The sequence below is a fragment of the Salvelinus namaycush genome, chromosome 9, assembly GCF_016432855.1.
Source record: "Salvelinus namaycush isolate Seneca chromosome 9, SaNama_1.0, whole genome shotgun sequence".
In the NCBI taxonomy this organism is placed as follows: domain Eukaryota; kingdom Metazoa; phylum Chordata; class Actinopteri; order Salmoniformes; family Salmonidae; genus Salvelinus; species Salvelinus namaycush.
In genome coordinates, this window is record NC_052315.1 from 17,343,486 (window position 1) to 17,361,098 (window position 17,613).

At 41.3% G+C, this 17,613-nt stretch overlaps 1 protein-coding gene across 1 annotated transcript in view; it reads right to left on the bottom strand.

The window, feature by feature from the left end:
* Positions 1-6,599: 6,599 nt before the first annotated feature.
* Positions 6,600-17,613, bottom strand: part of LOC120053764 (AP-1 complex subunit mu-1-like) — a 29,300-nt gene continuing 18,286 nt past the window's right edge. The window contains exons 11-12 of the mRNA XM_039001003.1: positions 14,403-14,478; positions 6,600-7,658 (exon numbers count right to left, since the gene is read on the bottom strand). Coding sequence (XP_038856931.1) covers positions 7,636-7,658; positions 14,403-14,478 — 99 coding nt within the window. The 3' untranslated portion in view covers positions 6,600-7,635. The remainder of the gene's footprint in view (positions 7,659-14,402; positions 14,479-17,613) is intronic.

A 17,613-nucleotide genomic window follows, 5' to 3' on the forward strand; every position in this document is an offset into this window, starting at 1 on the left:
GCGAGAGAGACTCACAGGCCTGCATGCTATTCACACCCCAGTGTTCTGCAGGGAGATACACCATTCTGGTCTGGAGCCGGAGCATGAGGAATGCACGCAACACAGCATCTAGACTCACTGACAATGCACTTTCTACTCTCCTCAGTTGTGATGTAACACAAATGGGCTGTAGTGATAGATATCCAATACCTGTTAGCATAAAACTATTCAATTTTGGAATACTTTGAAAATGCATCCTTCCTCCCACACTTTCTTGAAATGAATCATTGGTCGAACAAGTTTGGCTAGGTGAAAGCAGGGGTGTCACTATTTTGCATTCACAGATGCAGTCAAGTCAGATAAGTGATTACTTCAAAGGATGGATGCATTTTTAAAGTATTCAAATGTTGCCTAAACATTCTGCAGACAATGCAGTAGAAAGTCTGCAATGAAGTTGGAAATAGTTTAATACAAAATGAAACAGTAAAGCTCTTTTTGATAACTTTTATAGATGCTTGATTTTTTTTTTTTTTCGATTTAAAGTTTTATTAAGTTTTCAATCAACCAACCCCACATTCACAGATGTGACAGACTTAAAAAAAAAAAATGTTATATATATACATACATATATATATATATATATATATATATATATATATATATATATATATATACATATACATACACACACACACACACACACACACACATACACACAAATAATAATTATAACAAAATTTAAAATATAGAACTTGCAGCAGCACTATCAAGGTTCTTATTAGCTATTTCCAGCCTTAGCTGAGATGACGAGCCAATGATTAGTTTTTAGATTTTACAGCACCTTACACAACACGCATCTGCTCACCTCCCCGATCCCCCCATTCACTCTGTCCAATTTGAGATATAGTTGAGTAGTGGAGACCAGAGTCTATCAAACTTGGGCTGTCTCTTGTGGAGGTCATAAGTGAGCTTTTCAAGAGGGAGAAAGTCAACAATCTGGTCAATCCACATTTTAAATGTAGGAGAGGTACTAGAGGCCCACAATAGAAGAATACATTTCTTAGCAAAGTATGTAATGGTCATGAGCAAATTTTCTCTGTCAGGATCAAGAACAAAGTCCTGCTGGGCATTAAGAAGATAGAGACACAGGGTCATATCAAACTGTACATCTAGTATTCTGTGCAGCAGTATGTATAGATTGCCAAAATCTGGCAATCTCTCTACAGCTCCAAAATACATGCATATAGGTTCCACTTTCAGAGGTACATCTTTTACAGTTAGGAGAAATGTCTGTTTTCATTTTATGGAGTCTCAAGGGAGTGTAATAAAATTTGTACAAAAATTTGTAATTAGATTCTTTCATTTTTACATTAGTAGAGGAGCAGTATACCCTGTCGCAAACCTCCGCCCATAACTCATCACTGATAGTCAGACCAAGGTCCTTTTCCCATATTATTTTCAAAGGAGTAAAGGAGGAGCCTCCTTTCTCAGAAAGGAGTCTATAGATATAGGATATTTTGCCTTTAATGGATTGTGCTGTGACAAGAAGGGTTTCAACTTCATTCAACTGAGTTCTAAATCTCCTCTTGGAAGTAAATGAGGAGATGACATGTCTAATTTGAAGATATTAAAAAAAATGGGATCTTGGCACATTGAATTCACTGCAGAGCTCTTGAAAGGATTTCAGTGTAGTGGTCTTCTGATGAAATAGGTCTGAAAAGGTCCTGATTCCCAGAGTATGCCATAGATTAAAGTTGGCATCCCTCAGGGCTTTTGGCAAGTCTGGGTTGCCTACTATAGACGAGTGAGAACATATTTGGGAAGAGATGCCCAGGTATTTCTTACAGTCCCTCCACGCTAGTAGGGTGCTGTAAATCACAAATGTTTTGGCTATGTTGCCCACTTCACTAAAGTTATTAATGAATATAGTTGAGCTTAGTGGCAATGAACCACAGGATTGGGCTTCTATCTGGATCCACGTTGACTCTTGTCGTTTGTGATCCATGTTAGCATGTTGCGGATTTGGGCAGACCAGTAGTACAATTGAAGGGAGGGAAGGGCAAGACCACCCTTAGATTCAGGTTTCGATAGAGTGGAGAGCTTGATCCTAGGTTTTTTATTGCCCCATATAAATTTGGTGATGCTTTGGTTAATTGTTTTGAAAAAGGAAGCTGGGAGATAGCATGGGAGCATCTGAAATAAATAGTTCAGTCTAGGGAGGATGTTCATACGGATTACATTAATTCTTCCTACTAAGCTAATTGGGAGGGAGATCCAGGTTTGGAGGTTGTTCTTGATTCGATCCAGGAGTGGAAGATAATTCTCCTTGAAAAGCCTATTCAGATCTGGTGTTATGAATATCCCAAGGTATTGAAACCCCTGTGTCTTCCATTGGAATGGGCATAGTGTCTTCATAGAACTGGTGAGTGTAATATTGAGAGGGCAGACAGTGGATTTGTTAAAATTAATCTTATAACCTGAAAACGTGCCATACTGAGCAATTGTGTCTAAAATGGGAGGAAGGGATTTCTCAGGGTTGGATATGTAGAGCAAGACATCATCCGCGTAAAGCGAAATCTTGTGCTGCAGGCCGCCTGCAGGAACACCTATAATACTTGGATTGCTCCTTATCAACTCTGCCAGAGGCTCCGCCCCCAACAAGTAGAGCAGGGGGGACAGCGAGCACCCTTGTCTTGTGCCCCGTCCTTAAGGGAATCTGTCAGAGTTCAGTCCGTTAGTAGTCACCATGGCATTTGGATGAGAGTATAGTGATTTGATCCATTTAATAAAGTTTGGGCCCATATTGAACTTTTCTAAGACTGAGAACAGAAAGCTTCACTCCATCCTGTCGAACGCCTTCTCAGCATCCAGTGAAGCCAGCAGGACAGGGGTCTTCTGTGCGTTTACTTGATCAATAATATCAAAAAGACGGCGAATGTTATCAGAAGAGTATCTGTCTCTAATGAATCCAGTTTGGTCCGCTTTTATTATTTTGGGAAGAAGAGTGTTTATTCTTTTGGCGAGCAATTTGGTAATTATTTTGTAGTGGAAATCCAACAAGCTTATGGGACGGAAGGAGGAGCAGGATAGGGGGTCCTTGTCTTTTTTGAGCAACACTGTAATGCGAGCTGTGTGCATTGAGTCTGGGAGAACTCAGTTTTTGCAAAAATCCTCCAGCATTGGCATGAAAATAGGGCTAAGCTGGGGCCAAAAAGCTTTGTAGAACTCTCTGGGGAATCCATCTGGGCCTGGGGACTTGTTAGGTGGCATGGAGGTAATTGGCTCCAGGATCTCCTCAGGAGTGAAGGGGGAGTTGAGATCTTCTTGGTCGGTCTCTGATAGTTTAGGTAGCGAGATTCCCTCTAGGAAGGAGTGGAGTTCTGCCTCCGTGTGTTTTCTCTCAGAGGTATATAGTTTGCAGTAAAAATCATGGGTCAAAATTTTTGGGTCATATGTGACCTCGTCCTCTGCTGTTCGGATAGCCATAATTGTACGCTCTGACTGCTCTTTTTTTAATTGATAAGCAAGCAATCTACTAGGCCTATTCCTATACTCATGGTATTTCTGTTTAGTAAAGAAAACCTTTTTTTTAATCTCCTGAGTATAGTCCAAATTCAGTTTGGCTTTGGCTGCTTTAAGTTGACTCCAGGAGGTGCTGTCTGGGGATTGTTTATGTACTTTTTCACAGCGTTCCAGCTCCCTCTCCAGATCTAGCCTGTGTGCTTCCATTGCTTTTTTCTTAGAGGAAGCATATGCAATTAGATGACCTCTTAGTGTGGCTTTAGCAGCGTCCCACATTGTGGCTGGAGAAACAGGAGAATCTTTGTTGTCTTGTGTGTAGTTGTCTATCCATGTAGTTACCAATGTATGGAATGCTTCGTTTGATAGCATGGAGGTGTTGAATTTCCAGCTCTTTGACCTCGGGATGTTTTTGCAGAGGTCAAAGCGGAGGTGGACAAAGGCGTGATCCGAAAGCGCTATGGGTCCGATTGTACACGTGGCTGAATTTATGAAACTCTTTGGGATAAAAATGTAATCTATACGGGAGTAGGTGTTATGGACATTAGAGTAGTATGTATAGTCCATAGATGAGCTATTAGTCTCTCTCCAGATATCTATCAGTCCCATCTCTTTAGTAAGAGAGTTCAACATCTTTGCAGTTCTAGGATTTGCGGTGGGGACTTGAAATGATTTGTCTAGGGTTGGGTTCAGGGTACAATTAAAATCTCCAGCCAACACTCCAAAGGAAACACAATGCTCATTGAACAGGGTTATCATTTTCGACATAAAAGCAGGAGTATCTGTGTTAGGGGCGTATATGTTTAAAATAGTAATTGGTTGCCCATACAGTGACCCAGTTATCAAAATAAATCTCCCCTCCGGATCAGATATGTATTTGTCAATTATGAATGGAACATTCTTATGGATAAGTATGGCTGTACCTCTGCTGTTGGATTTGAAAGATGAGAAATACACCTGTCCCACCCAAGCTCTGCGGAGTTTGGCATGTTCAGCATCACAGAGGTGTGTCTCTTGCAATAGCGCGATGTCTGCTTTTTCCTTTTTTAGAGCACATAGTATCTTTTTCCGTTTTATTGCATGACCTAGACCATGGCAGTTCCATGTCAATAGATTTAAGGTACTAGTCATCGTCATCGAACAGTAATCGAACTTTAGTGCAAGTCATCTCTGGGTAAAGGTGGATAGTAGTTACAGCTGCGTTCACATAAAAGGAAAATAAATGGTTTACATAAAATAACAATCTCTGAACACCCCAGCCGAGTTCCCAAACAACTCGACATATCCCGTTGGATCTATTACCTCCCCGCTCAGTCACAATTCTGTGTTCCAACAACAACAACAAAAAACCGGGAACAGTTAGCAACGCACAACGTCTCCCCCTCCCCACCAAAGAAATGCCTCATCCTCTCCGCCCCGCATTGAGTAAATGACAACGTAGCCCCCGTCCAGACCCCATTAAAAATGGGAGAAAATAAAATCAATAGCCCAGCCTACATATAGTAGGCCTAGGTTATAATATGGGGCCTATCCATCTCAGCTAAAAGAACATAAATATAGATTAGACGGCTATAATGACATTTAGCGGGGCGGGTGGGTCTTTGGATATCGGCTATATGTTGTCTTACCTCCTTTAGTAATAATAGTAATCGCATTTAGTCATTGGTCCATTTCTCATTGACCTGGGTTGTCTTTCAAAAAACGTTTTGCCTCTTCGGGAGTTTTGAAGTGTCGCAGGGCTCCTTGGTGAAGAATCCTGAGCTCGTTTGGGTATTTGAATCCCCTAAAGATGCCTCGGTCAATGGAGCATTTCTTCACCTCGTCAAACTCTCGGCGCTTTCGGCGTATTCCAGCTGACAGGTCCTGGAGTAAGGTGAGTTTGGCGTTTCCCACTGTAATGGTGTTGGTTTTCGCCGCCTGTAGGACTCGTTCCTTGTCGGTGAATCTCAGGAAACGTATGGTGATTGGGCGCGGTGGTTGTCTGGCTGCTGGTGGGGGCCTCAGTGCTCGGTGAGCTCTCTCGAGTTCTATGGGCCTGTCAGTGGACAGGTGGAGCCACTCGGGAAGTTTGTCTTGCAGGTAGCGGATCAGTGGCATGTTTCCCTCTTCTTTTTCGCCCAGATTTAATAGAACACAATTATTCCTTCGCCCCCTGTTTTCCAGGTCCTCTGTTTTCTCTTCCAGCTGCTCTATTTTTTTTTTAGCATATGCTATTGTTTCCATGGCGTCTGTCAATAAGTTCTGTGGATAGGATTCGCCCCTCTGCCTCGTCCAGGCGCCCCGCGTTTATGGTTATCTTGTTGTTTATGTCAGGCAAAGCATTTTCCAGGAGTCACCTTGCCCCCTATCGCACTGAGCTGAACGTTAATGGCATCTAGTTTAGTGTTGAGTTCTGTACGTTGGGATCTCAGCTCAGAAAAGATGTCTTCGACAGAGTGCGAGGTTGGCATTCGTTGGGCCTCGGGGGGGGGAACGGGTCCTCTTGCTCCTGGCTAATGGCGCTAGCTTTTTCTGAAGCTAGCTGCTTCTTGGAGGCTTTTTCCGTCGCTAGTGCTCGAGTCCGGGTAAAAATGTCACCTGTAGTGTCACCTTTTGTAGCCGCCATGAATTTTTGACTAAAGCTAAATGAGTTTAAACTTGAAGTGGAGGTAAGATTAGGAATTGGAAACTACTTGTGCAGAGCTCCTAGTTCATGCGGCCATCTCGTTCAGGGGTCACGTGATCCCCAGGCCAGATGCTTGATTTTAAAGATATGGATAACAATACAGGGAAGTCAATACCACTGCTAAAAGAGGTTTCCTAATTTTAACTGATTGAAGGGTTCCTTGTGCCATAAGTATAAAGTAAGCAAAAGTTTGGTTGGATGATGAAGTACAACAAAATGTTCATTTTAAAAGATCAATTGGATGTGAAATGAAGGTATAAAAAAAAAAAGTTTTCAAAATCGATGACACTTTCAGATACATTTTCTGCATATGCAAAAGCTCTGGCCACAACGGTGTTGTGATCAAAATGAATGGACAAGAAAGAGAGAAACCTCAAACTTACAACCACTCGGACTGTTGTCTCTGATTTGGACATAAACATCAGTTTACAGCAAACAAGACCATATAATTTTTATTTTATGAGGGAGAAAATATCTGATGGTCAGATCACTATAGGGATGTTTTTGCAAATTTGCGGTTTACAGCTTTTGGCCTAGTTTTTTAGAACGTATTGACTTATATCAACCATGGCAGTCAATCTAAAAGATCTGCTAGCAATGTACAATACCATTTAATAGCTAGCTTCATTCAGAACGGTTTATAAAATGTTGCCTTCCATTGAGCATGTTGTATTCCACTGAATAATGTGAGGATAAGAAAACAAAAGAGATGAAAATGACAAAAATATAAAAATGTATCAACAGCTAATTAGCAACTTAATACATCCTAATAAACATTTAGGATTTGATTATTCACAGAGGTAATGGTGGCCTAAAGGAACTGCAATAAAAACTTGTGGCAAATATTTTATTATAGTTTGACCATTTTAAGTGCCCACTTCGATCTGCACAAATGTACCAATGCACCTTATTCTCATCATAACAGCCATACAGACTATGATGTCCGATGATTCCGGACCAGACAATATATTGAAGAGCTTTTTCAGCCTTGCATCAGGCTATCACTAAGTAATCAGGACAACCGATAAATCGAACGCGGTGTGTAAATTCACATTAAACTTCTTATAACACTTCACTGTTTCGTTGGTCACACTCAACTTGTAACACCTGAAATTGACCTTTAAAATATATGACCACATTGCAAGCAGGTGATTTAGATGGAAAAGGGGTAAGTAGAGTATCAACAATTGTATTGATTATTTGCAACTGACCTACTATAGAAATATCATACATCTCACTACTTTTAGAGCACAACTGGAACCAAATAAAAACGTATATTTATACATTTTCAGAGGAATATAATTTTTGTATTATGGCACTAAACATGAAACAAACTTCAAACTTGAAAAGAAAACAAATGAAGTCAATTGACAACAAATGTCCATGAAAAAGGACGAGAAGTAATTACACATCCGTGACCAACAATGTTCCATCCATAGAAATATGGGCCCTTCCCTTTCCTGCTGCAGTTTCTATTGGGTTCGGAGCTGGTAATCTGGAAAAGAAAATGGAAACCAATATCATTAGTGACCAAATCGGTAACATCAATTTAGCCCACAGTCATACATGGATATTGACTGATATATAATACATCCGTTTGGCCATAAAAGCCAATGCTTAGAGAAGCCGTTTTCCTACCCTTCCACCTTAACCTCAAACACTCACAATGGAAAAGAATTCATCAAAATGAATTGGTGTTTCAATATTATTTCTAGAGCCAAACAAAAGAAAACCGGATGTGTCTCTTGGGAGCTGGCTCCACCCATTGTAAAACTAACAGAGGACAAGTATGTATGAGACAACTGATTAAACCAGCAGAACCAGCTCAAGGATAAGTTTCCTTATTTTGGTTCCCTAAGACCAAAGATACTGTGTAAGTAAGGAGATGTTGAGTTAAGTTTCTCTGGTGCTTTGCTTGGCAGTGTGAGTTGTAAACAAACATCTTAAATACACAGATTTACAATGGGAAGCACACAGCTGTGTCGAGTTTGGTTTCTCTGCTCAGGCCAAGTTCTGACTGCTTATCTGTTCAGGAATCTCAGAGTTTTGAGTAGAGGTGAGCATGAGATCCACACTCCCCCACACAGTCCCCCACCCACCTACATACTGGCTTGTGTACTGCTTTATGTTTGTGGACTTTGTGTGTCCTCTTACACGTCACAATGTGGGCAAGCACGCAGCATGGTCCGGATTTAACGAGATCAGTACCGTCTGTTAGTAGAAACCTCTCCAAAATCACTCTTTAGCCTAAGAAACAGCCTCAATGTATGTAATAAAAAAAGACGTTAGACGTGGAGTGATGAAATGGTTTGCCCCCCAAGCCCAGCGTATCTGGTTTTCATTTGCCTTGAACCGTATCTGCTTTAAGAGCAATTAAGTGCAAAGGTTAAGGTGGAACAGTGTTTCTGTGGTTGCTAGGGGAACCAAGGGCAATTGGAACAATAGTGCCCGGAGCCCAATAGTATTGTGACGTGAGTTGACTTTGAAACACACTACTGACATATTTGTAATTTGTTTGTGATGGTGGTTGGAGAAATTCTGTGCCAAATTCAATAGTTATGAAGAGTCTAACACAGACGCCCACAAGTCCCTGCTACACACGCTTTAAATTTCACAACATGTTTACTTCTAGTGAAACTCAACGGTTCGCTTTCTAAATGTGGGGATTCATATCGTTAGTTTGAAATACTTTTTTCATGTGCATAAAACTGAAGACTTTTTGACCCTTTCTAAACATTTAACTAATAGAACTAATAAACTTCAAAATAGTACTACTCGGTAATATGACATTTCTTACAAAATATGATACTTTTAACAGAACTCTCTAATCCAGTCTTCACATCATTCTAAATAACTGACTCAGATGGATAAACTATTTTTTAAATTGTAGCAAACACATGCCACGGGCTAGACAATGGTTCTACTGGTTTCCCCCCTTCTTAACCATCAAACACATGCTGGTTCCCTATATGGCGTTTGAGAGAAAACATTAAAAGGGGTAGAATAAGACAGCTTAAGGTCTAGGACTACTTTGGCTGTGGTAATTGATAAGCTGTGTTTACAGGCCTTTACTGCCCGCTCATGGGAGATCTCTAATTTGGTCCTATGCGCCCCTCTCCCCAAAAACGTACGCACACAGTTCTTCTTGCGGAGATGGAGACAGTGCGTGGCTTTGCTGACTCAGGCTCCTGGCCATTGCACACTCACACAGGGACACGCAGATGATGTGCCATTCGCACGCCGTCGTCCACAACAAAGTGCTTGTCGGTGCAGGGGTGAAGCTAAACCACAGACCTGTGACCCCACAGCAACCGCCATCAACATGCCAATCAGGACCTAAGTCCACGTCAAGGCCCCCAAGCCACTCTGCAAATCTGACAAGGATTTTCAATCAGCCTGAAGAAAACACTAGGCTGCCAAAGAGATCAGGGCCTCTAGTTGACTTCGGGCCACTGCTTTGTTGTTGTACAGTGAAGTGTATCACTTCCCCATAAAATAACACTGCTCCTCTTTTAAAGTAATATGAAACGTGGAATTTGAAGTACTTCGTCTTTCATTGTTTGATAACAGAGTGATATGTCATATAGGCTAGGCATAGGTCAATAATGATTCACTTCTTTCCCTTTGAAGTTGTAAATGTAAATGGATGAGGTTAATAAAACCACAGGGTGCCACGCTTAATATTAAGGATTTGTAACTACTTTTGATCTTTAAAATGAATACAGACTGAATCATCTGTCAGTTAAGGCTGCTAACGTTGCATCACTTTCTTGAACAAAATAAAAGAAAATGGTTGTGTGGTAGCAGTCTGCGGTGGACACTGGCAAGGAAACAGTCTGGAAACGGGTGCCCAGTGTGGCAACTATAATCCAGAGCTCATCAAGATGATGCAAGTACTCAGATCAGGTGGCGTTGGCTTGTATTCAGTTGGGCCGTTGGGGGTGAATGTGGACTTAAAACTTGGCACTGCCCAGAGTACATGAGGTGGCCTACATGAGATGGCCTACATGAGATGTCTTGTCTTCCCAGTTAATTACAAACACCTTCACACATAGTTTATAATTACACATCAGTGATCGCCTGTGTTGCTTGATTGCTGTGACAGCTTACATAAACACATTAAGTTAATCACAGGTTTGATGAACAATAAAGTTGGATTTAGTATTAATTAGGAACATAAACAAAAGCTCGAGTATTCTTTAAACTCTAAGTGGAACTAATGGAATACGCCACACATGCATGCACATGACAAATACATATGCTTAGTATGGAAAAGGGTGGCTAGAACTTCCCTTTTGGTGAGATACAACAGTGAGATACAACAATGCTGGCACCGTTCTTAAATATAATTTTTTATATCTGTGTCAAACTAAAGAATTGAAAGACTAATCTATATGCGCAGTACATCTACTGTAAGTATTCAGCGATCCACTCACAGTTAAGGTCTAACCTCTCCAGTATGAAATCTATCACCCATACTTAAGACTTCAGACTCCAGCCACCCTAGTCAGACTGTTCTCTCTGCTACCGCACAGCAAGCGGTACCGGAGCGCCAAGTCCAGGTCCAAGAGGCTTCTAAACAGCTTCTACCCCCAAGCCATAATACTCATGAACAGCTAATCAAATGGCTACACAAACTATTTGCATTGCCCCCCCCTCCCACTGCCAATCTCTGTTGTCATCTATGCATAGTCACTTTAATTAACTCTACCTACATGTACATACTACCTCAACTAACCGGTGCCCCCGCACATTGACTCTGTACCGGCACCCCCCTGTACAGTTATTGTTTTACTGCTCCTCTTTAATTACTTGTTACTTTTATCCATATTTTTTTAAACTGCACTGTCGGTTAGGGGCTCGTAAGTAAACACTTCACTGTAAGGTCTACACCTGTTGTATTCTGCGCATGTGACTAATAAAATTTGATTTGACTTGAGTAATTCAACAGACCCACTGGTGCTTGTTATATTAAATCTTATCAGAACCATTTAGAGAAAATTACACTTTCAGTTTCAGCACTGCTAAATTCCCCTACTCACATATGCATGCCTAAATCATTCCTTGGCTAAATGCACTGGCAATAACCCAGTGACGAAAGGTAACAAACATTTAAGAGCAAGGGCAAGCAGGTGTAGTCCCTGTGGGCTGCCTACATTCGTAATCCGCCAACCCCAAACCGGAGGGGTCACCCTCGTTTGGCAAAGATCTCTCCGGTCGGCCCTCCCCTCTCGCTACGCTAGCAGGTTCTCACAGTCCTCTGGGACTTCAAAGCTTTTCCCCCCATCCTGTGTTTTTCTTCCCTTTTTTCCCACTCTTACAAAATAATGATTCTGCACCTCTGGCATTGATACTTAACTGCTTCAGCATATCTTGGTTTTATCTCTTCTCGCAGACAAAGGCGGTGGAACTCATCTATTCAGAGGGATTGAGACAAAACGGAGCTGTCTTATTGCCAGGACTCATTATACTTCCTGGTGAAAATGGATCACTGGAGATTAGACTTGGGCGGTATACCATATACACCCGGCTATTTTGAAATGCTGTCAATATTTTTGTTTTTTGGGGGGTTTGAGGTACCCTAAAGCTCAGGGGGGTGCATGCTACGCCACTGCTTATAACTATAACTTAACTATGTAAGATGTGCCAAATAAATTATCTCCAGCTCAGGGCTCCAGCGATGCATTTGGTTTGCTAACTTGCAAGATCAAGCTTGTTGTTTACAGCAGAGTCAATAAATCCCCTCCCGGTTAAAGATCTCTGCCTCCTAATTTTGTATGACAAATGAAAAAAGAAAATAGCAGCCCTTGTGTGCACTGCTGGTAATACTGTATACCCCAGTATGGTACAGGAATGGTATTAAGGCAGAGCTCGACATTCAGGGCTGCCCGCTGGCCCAGCAACCTCTGCCGAGCTCACCAGGGCAAGTTAATGAAGCTTTCATATGGCCGCTTGAGCCAGTACATTTTCAAACTTCAAAACAGAAAATAATAATTTATATTTGTAATTATTCCTTAACAATCTTCCCGATATCTGACGCTTCACACTATTTATTAAATCAGCATTCGGTTTCCAAGCGGAGGAAGCCTTCCCTTTCCGTCTCGAGTGAGCCCCGCCTCAGTAGGCTACGTCCTGGATACTCGTGCCGGACACATCTCAGCGGAGGCGGGAAGCCCAATTCAGAGTTGAACATCGGCACTTGGATTCCACACAATCACAGAATAAAAAGTCCTCCACCTGCTTTTCAGTCTTTTTTCATATCAGACATCATACACAGCGATGTCATTAGCAAAGAAAGGTTTATGTAGGCCTACACTATTGAACTGCTTGATTGTCAAGTTTATATAATTGTTTAATAACAGATTAATTCCTGAAGCTGTTAAGTAGCCATGTCGTTGATCAGCTGAATATCCATTGTTGGGTGGCAAAAGCACACAACTCCTCACACAGCTGATCGCTGAGTGGAAAATATGTTCTAATAAGCCCAGTCACTGCACAACACATATAACTGCAATCTCAGGAAGACAACAGTTTTGATTGCAATTATTGAAAAGAGCCTGATCATGGCTTTTCAGTGCTGTACGATTCATTTTTCAACTCCATTTTTACCGCAATTGGCAGTGTTTTACAAACGAGATGTCTGGCATGACAACAAAAAAAGTACCAGCGGGAAGCGCGTCGGCCAATTGAATGCATTAACGGTAGGCCTATATTCACTGGAAAATGCACACAATTACACAGTATTTATAAAACACTCAAAATCACATTATTTATTAGTGACATTGGGAGTTTTTTTAGAACATTTAGCAAGCAACAAGATGACATTTAGAGTGTGGCCTAGCTAATGAATAGCGTATTGTGGTTAACAATGCAGAAGAGCAACCCCATTCTTCAGCCATGTAGTCACCATGCTACACCCATCTGACTTCAGGTGATAATGCTTATTGCTATAATAGCACACCTGCCTGATAATATGGTTCATGTACACACCCTAAAAGATATTGCAATATATTATTGGGCTCATTTCAAGAGGAGAATATTACATTTTAAACAGTTTCATATGTTAAGGCTATTGTCATCCTTGAGAAGGGGGGGGGGGGGGGGGTAAATAGTGTAAATATCAGATTTTATGGTTAGCTATAATATTTAAAAAAAAAGGTACTTGCCCAGACTGCAAATGAAACATGAAATCACCCACTATTGAATTCTGCATGCCACTTGGTACTGGCCCGGCCCGCCACTGACAAATTTACCTGAATGTCATACCCTGGATACCGCCCAACCCTACTGGAGATACAGTTTGTCAGTTTTATTGTAGTAAAAAGATTGACATGAATTCCATCAGCGAGTCAGTGATTCCAAATAGGCTAGTCTTCAACTGTATCTTCAATTCACACACGCAGACAAAAACAGACCCAGGAACTGTAGTCTGACCTTGCACAGAGCAGACAAAAAGACTGCCCGGACCAAAAGATTCAACCCCCCCTGATTGACAAAGTATCAAAACAAGCGCCCAGTCGAGTGGAGATGAATGCCTTCCTCTGGTTGATATCGGAGATAATTAATATTGGCTGGGTTTGCTCTGCTTATAATTCAGACAGCCATTCGATGGGGTGTAGTACCGTATGACAGCTGGCCAGCGGCCGCCAAGAACAACGCTATTGCCTGGCTACTTCCTTCCTGCCAATCAGAGGTGGGAGGGGCCCTGTCTCAGACCATCTGCACAGATAACCTTATCAGGAAGAGAGGCCTGGAGAGAGATGGACTGCAGACTGTACTGTAGAACCTCACAACATGATGTACTGTACAGTAGAAGAGGGGAGAGAAAATAACCAAATCTACTGGCATTACAGACCCCTTGCTAGCAGTGTGTCTCCTAGATGTAGTCCATGGCAGGGAGAGAAAAAAAGGTCCCTGAAGCAACATTCAGTGCTGCAATTACTAAAACTATTGAAACCAATAAAAAGGCCAAGACATTTAATGTGAGGGGCAACAGAGTAGAAGCGCCAATGGAACCACGGAGGACCGGAGCAGAGCCACATGGCTGTTCAGATACATGCACAATTCAACACATAGGATTGATGGTAGATGACGGTGTTTTACATGCAGATGTTTAGTGGGTGGTATGATAATGAGAGATCATTATTACAGTATAATGGAATGAGATGAAGTCTTCTTTGAGAGAAGAGTGTGAATGCTTATTATTATTACTACATGTGTGGAGAATGTTCAACCTTACCCCCGTTCTGTGTGATGTATCGAACCCATGGCAGAGCCTGGTAGCCACTCTTCTCAATGATCTTCAGGTAGCGCACCTAAAAACAAGAGTGAGCAAACGTTTTCACAAAACATGTCTTTCATCACACAGAGCAAACCGTGTTTCAAGTGAGGAAGGTGGGGGGAGGGGTTGTAAAGTACACTATAACGAATAGAACAAAATCAGGTTTACTGTATATGATACTGTATTGTTTTTACCAGGATGATTTTATTGTTTATATTCACTCAAATACTAACTTTAACAATGCCATGTTTCAGGCAACAACCACAAAGGTCAAATATGCCCTGGCTGCAACACAAGTCAATGTCTGCAGATGAGAACTTCTCACATTCCAGAAACAAGCTGGTATGAAGAAGTGGTTAAGAACATTTGATATTAAAACAAAAGGTGGGGAACTAGCACTTCCCAATCCTAATTCTTCAAACTACAACCTATTGAATAAGATCCACCAAGGGTACACATATAGCAAGAATTTACCAAATCCAAATTGAGCCATACCACGAGGGGGCTAACTGTTCCAATAACGCCTTTTATCCACTTCCCTAGAGTCAGATGAACTTGTGGATACCATTTTTATGTCTGCGTGCAGTTTGATGGAAGTTGCTAACCGGCGTTAGCGCAATTGCCAACTAGCGTTAGCACAATGGCTAGGAGTCTATGGTAACTGCTAGCATGTAAAAATCCAGAAGTATCCCTTTAATATGCTTATCTTCGTGGTGCTCTTATAATTAATTGCGCTTCATATTCCCCCATTGTTTCATGGCCGGGCTCTCATTGAAACGAGGACCACCTTCAGGCATCCAGAGATTCTAACAGATAGAGAGTGGGGGGGATTAAGTCTTAAATCTTCCCCAAGATAAAACACTTGCAATAACAGCCCAGAGAATTACACTGACAGGCAGATTTGACAATGTGTAAATGGACTCAGCACACCACACCGCAGCCCAGCTCTCTTCACATAAATACTGAGCTTTTTATCAACACCATATGTGGAAGATGATAGTTTTTGCATTAGGGAGTGAAACACTTTACACCAAGGGTACCATCAATCATAACTGGGCCATAATGAAGAAAGCCAGGACATCACCGGCCCTTAAAGGCTCCTCAATGAGAACCTCTAAGTCTGATCTGTCTGGTGGTCCTGATGAAGATGCAACAGGCATGCAGTTGGCCACCCAAAATAAATATTTGATCTTCCTCTCAGAAAGGTGTGAACACTGCAAGTACTAGGGCACAACCTACCTCCAAGACACACAAGATTGATTTGTCTCATAACAGGCAACAAAGAAACAATTGATGTAGTTCTGTCCTTGAGCTGTTCTTGTCTATTAATGTTCGATATTATGTCATGTTTTGTGTGGACCCCAGGAAGAGTAGCTGCTGCTTTCGCAACAGCTAATGGGGATCCTAATAAAATACCAAATGGTTACAGAGGGTGGGCTGCTGCATTCCCCTATGAAAAGGCTGTGATCCCATAAACTGGTGCAAAGGCAACCTAGTAGGATACAAACACATAATTTACTCCACCGAGGTAAATCTGTCTGCTGACTTGACATTATTCATGTCAGACTAGCGCTGTATTTGGACTGTGAGCTGTAAATCTCCTCCCATTTGAGCACAATGCCAATTCCAAGTGTAATTTAAGATCTAAAGGGTGTTTGAGGCAGATCACACGACCGATACACAATGCAAAATGAATAGGTCTATATGCATATGGGAGGACTGTCTGAACTGTCTCAGAGCGGTGTGAGTGTGTGTGTGTGTGTGTGTGTCTGCAGTCTAGACAGTAGAGGCTCTTCTCATTGTGAGAACAGGAGGATCTCAGTGCTGGCATGTTAAAGCTAACATCAGTCAGGTCCAGTGGTTGTCATTGGCAGAACAGGAGTGCTAGCAGTTAAAGCAAGCCTACAAGGCCGATTCAGAAAGGCCTGGTGGTTATCACTGACAGTGTCCCTAGCTAACCTCAATTGTGCTACCAGCTCATACATAGACCTACATAGCAATAAAGATTATGAATGACGTACAGTACCGGTCAAAAGTTGACACACCTACTCATTCAAGGGTTTTTCTTAATTTTTTACAATTTTCTACATTGTAGAATAATAGTGAAGACATCAACACTATGAAATAACACGTATGGAATCATGTAGTAAGCAAATAAGTGTTAAACAAATCAAAATATATTCTATATTTGAGATTCTTCAAAGTAGCCACCCTTTGTCTTGACAGCTTTGCACACTCTTGGCCTTGATACATTCATACTTTAAAATCAGCAAGAATCACACTAACCTTTAGTCTCATCTTGCCTAAACGTGGTACCATAACTGAGCCTATTCAAAGTTCCCTAATATTTCACAGTTTCTAAAGTTTTAGTCATCAAGAGTCATAGTGAGAAACTGCCAGAGATACAGAAATAGTACCCACAGGGTGAAACAAGGACAAAGCATTATTCTCCTTCTGACATCTCCAACATTAGTTGACCTGTCTACAACTCTACATGGCCTGTGGTGAAATTGGTAGCTCCATATTCCTACACTACCAGTTAGTCACAGACAGTAACAAGGTTGGCTGATACGATTCTGTAATAAAACAGCTAAATCGAGGTGTAGCCTACTATACTCTATGTCTAAGTTGTCTGGAGCCTTACAATTTTAGATGTTTGTTGTTATAAACTACTGTAAGACCAAAGCAGGCACGATTTGGCAACATTTTTCACACAGTCGGTATAAAAGTTTCAGACACATTTGGAGCAAGCTAAATATGCCATATTTCAAGGACACCCTCTTGAAATACAGCATATTTAGCTTGGGGATGAATGTGTCCTCAGTCTTCAAGGATTTCTCTGATTGTATTCACATTCTGTATCGAGACAGTAGTTGTTTATAAGAGCTTTCTTCAGGCTCTGGTAGATCATTCACCATTTCAATAGCTCTTTGCCTCATGCTGATCAAATTAATAGCTTCAATTAATGCTGAAGCTAAAATAGGCACTGAACCTGTCAACCAGGGTCCAATAAACAACTTGTTTTTGAAGTTCTTCTTTGAAACAACTAGGTCTACATGACAGCTCTACTACCTACTGATAGATGTTTGATAATAAAATAAATAAACAGAAATAAAAAAAATGTAACCTTTATTTAACTAGGCAAGTCAGTTAAGAACAAATTCTTATT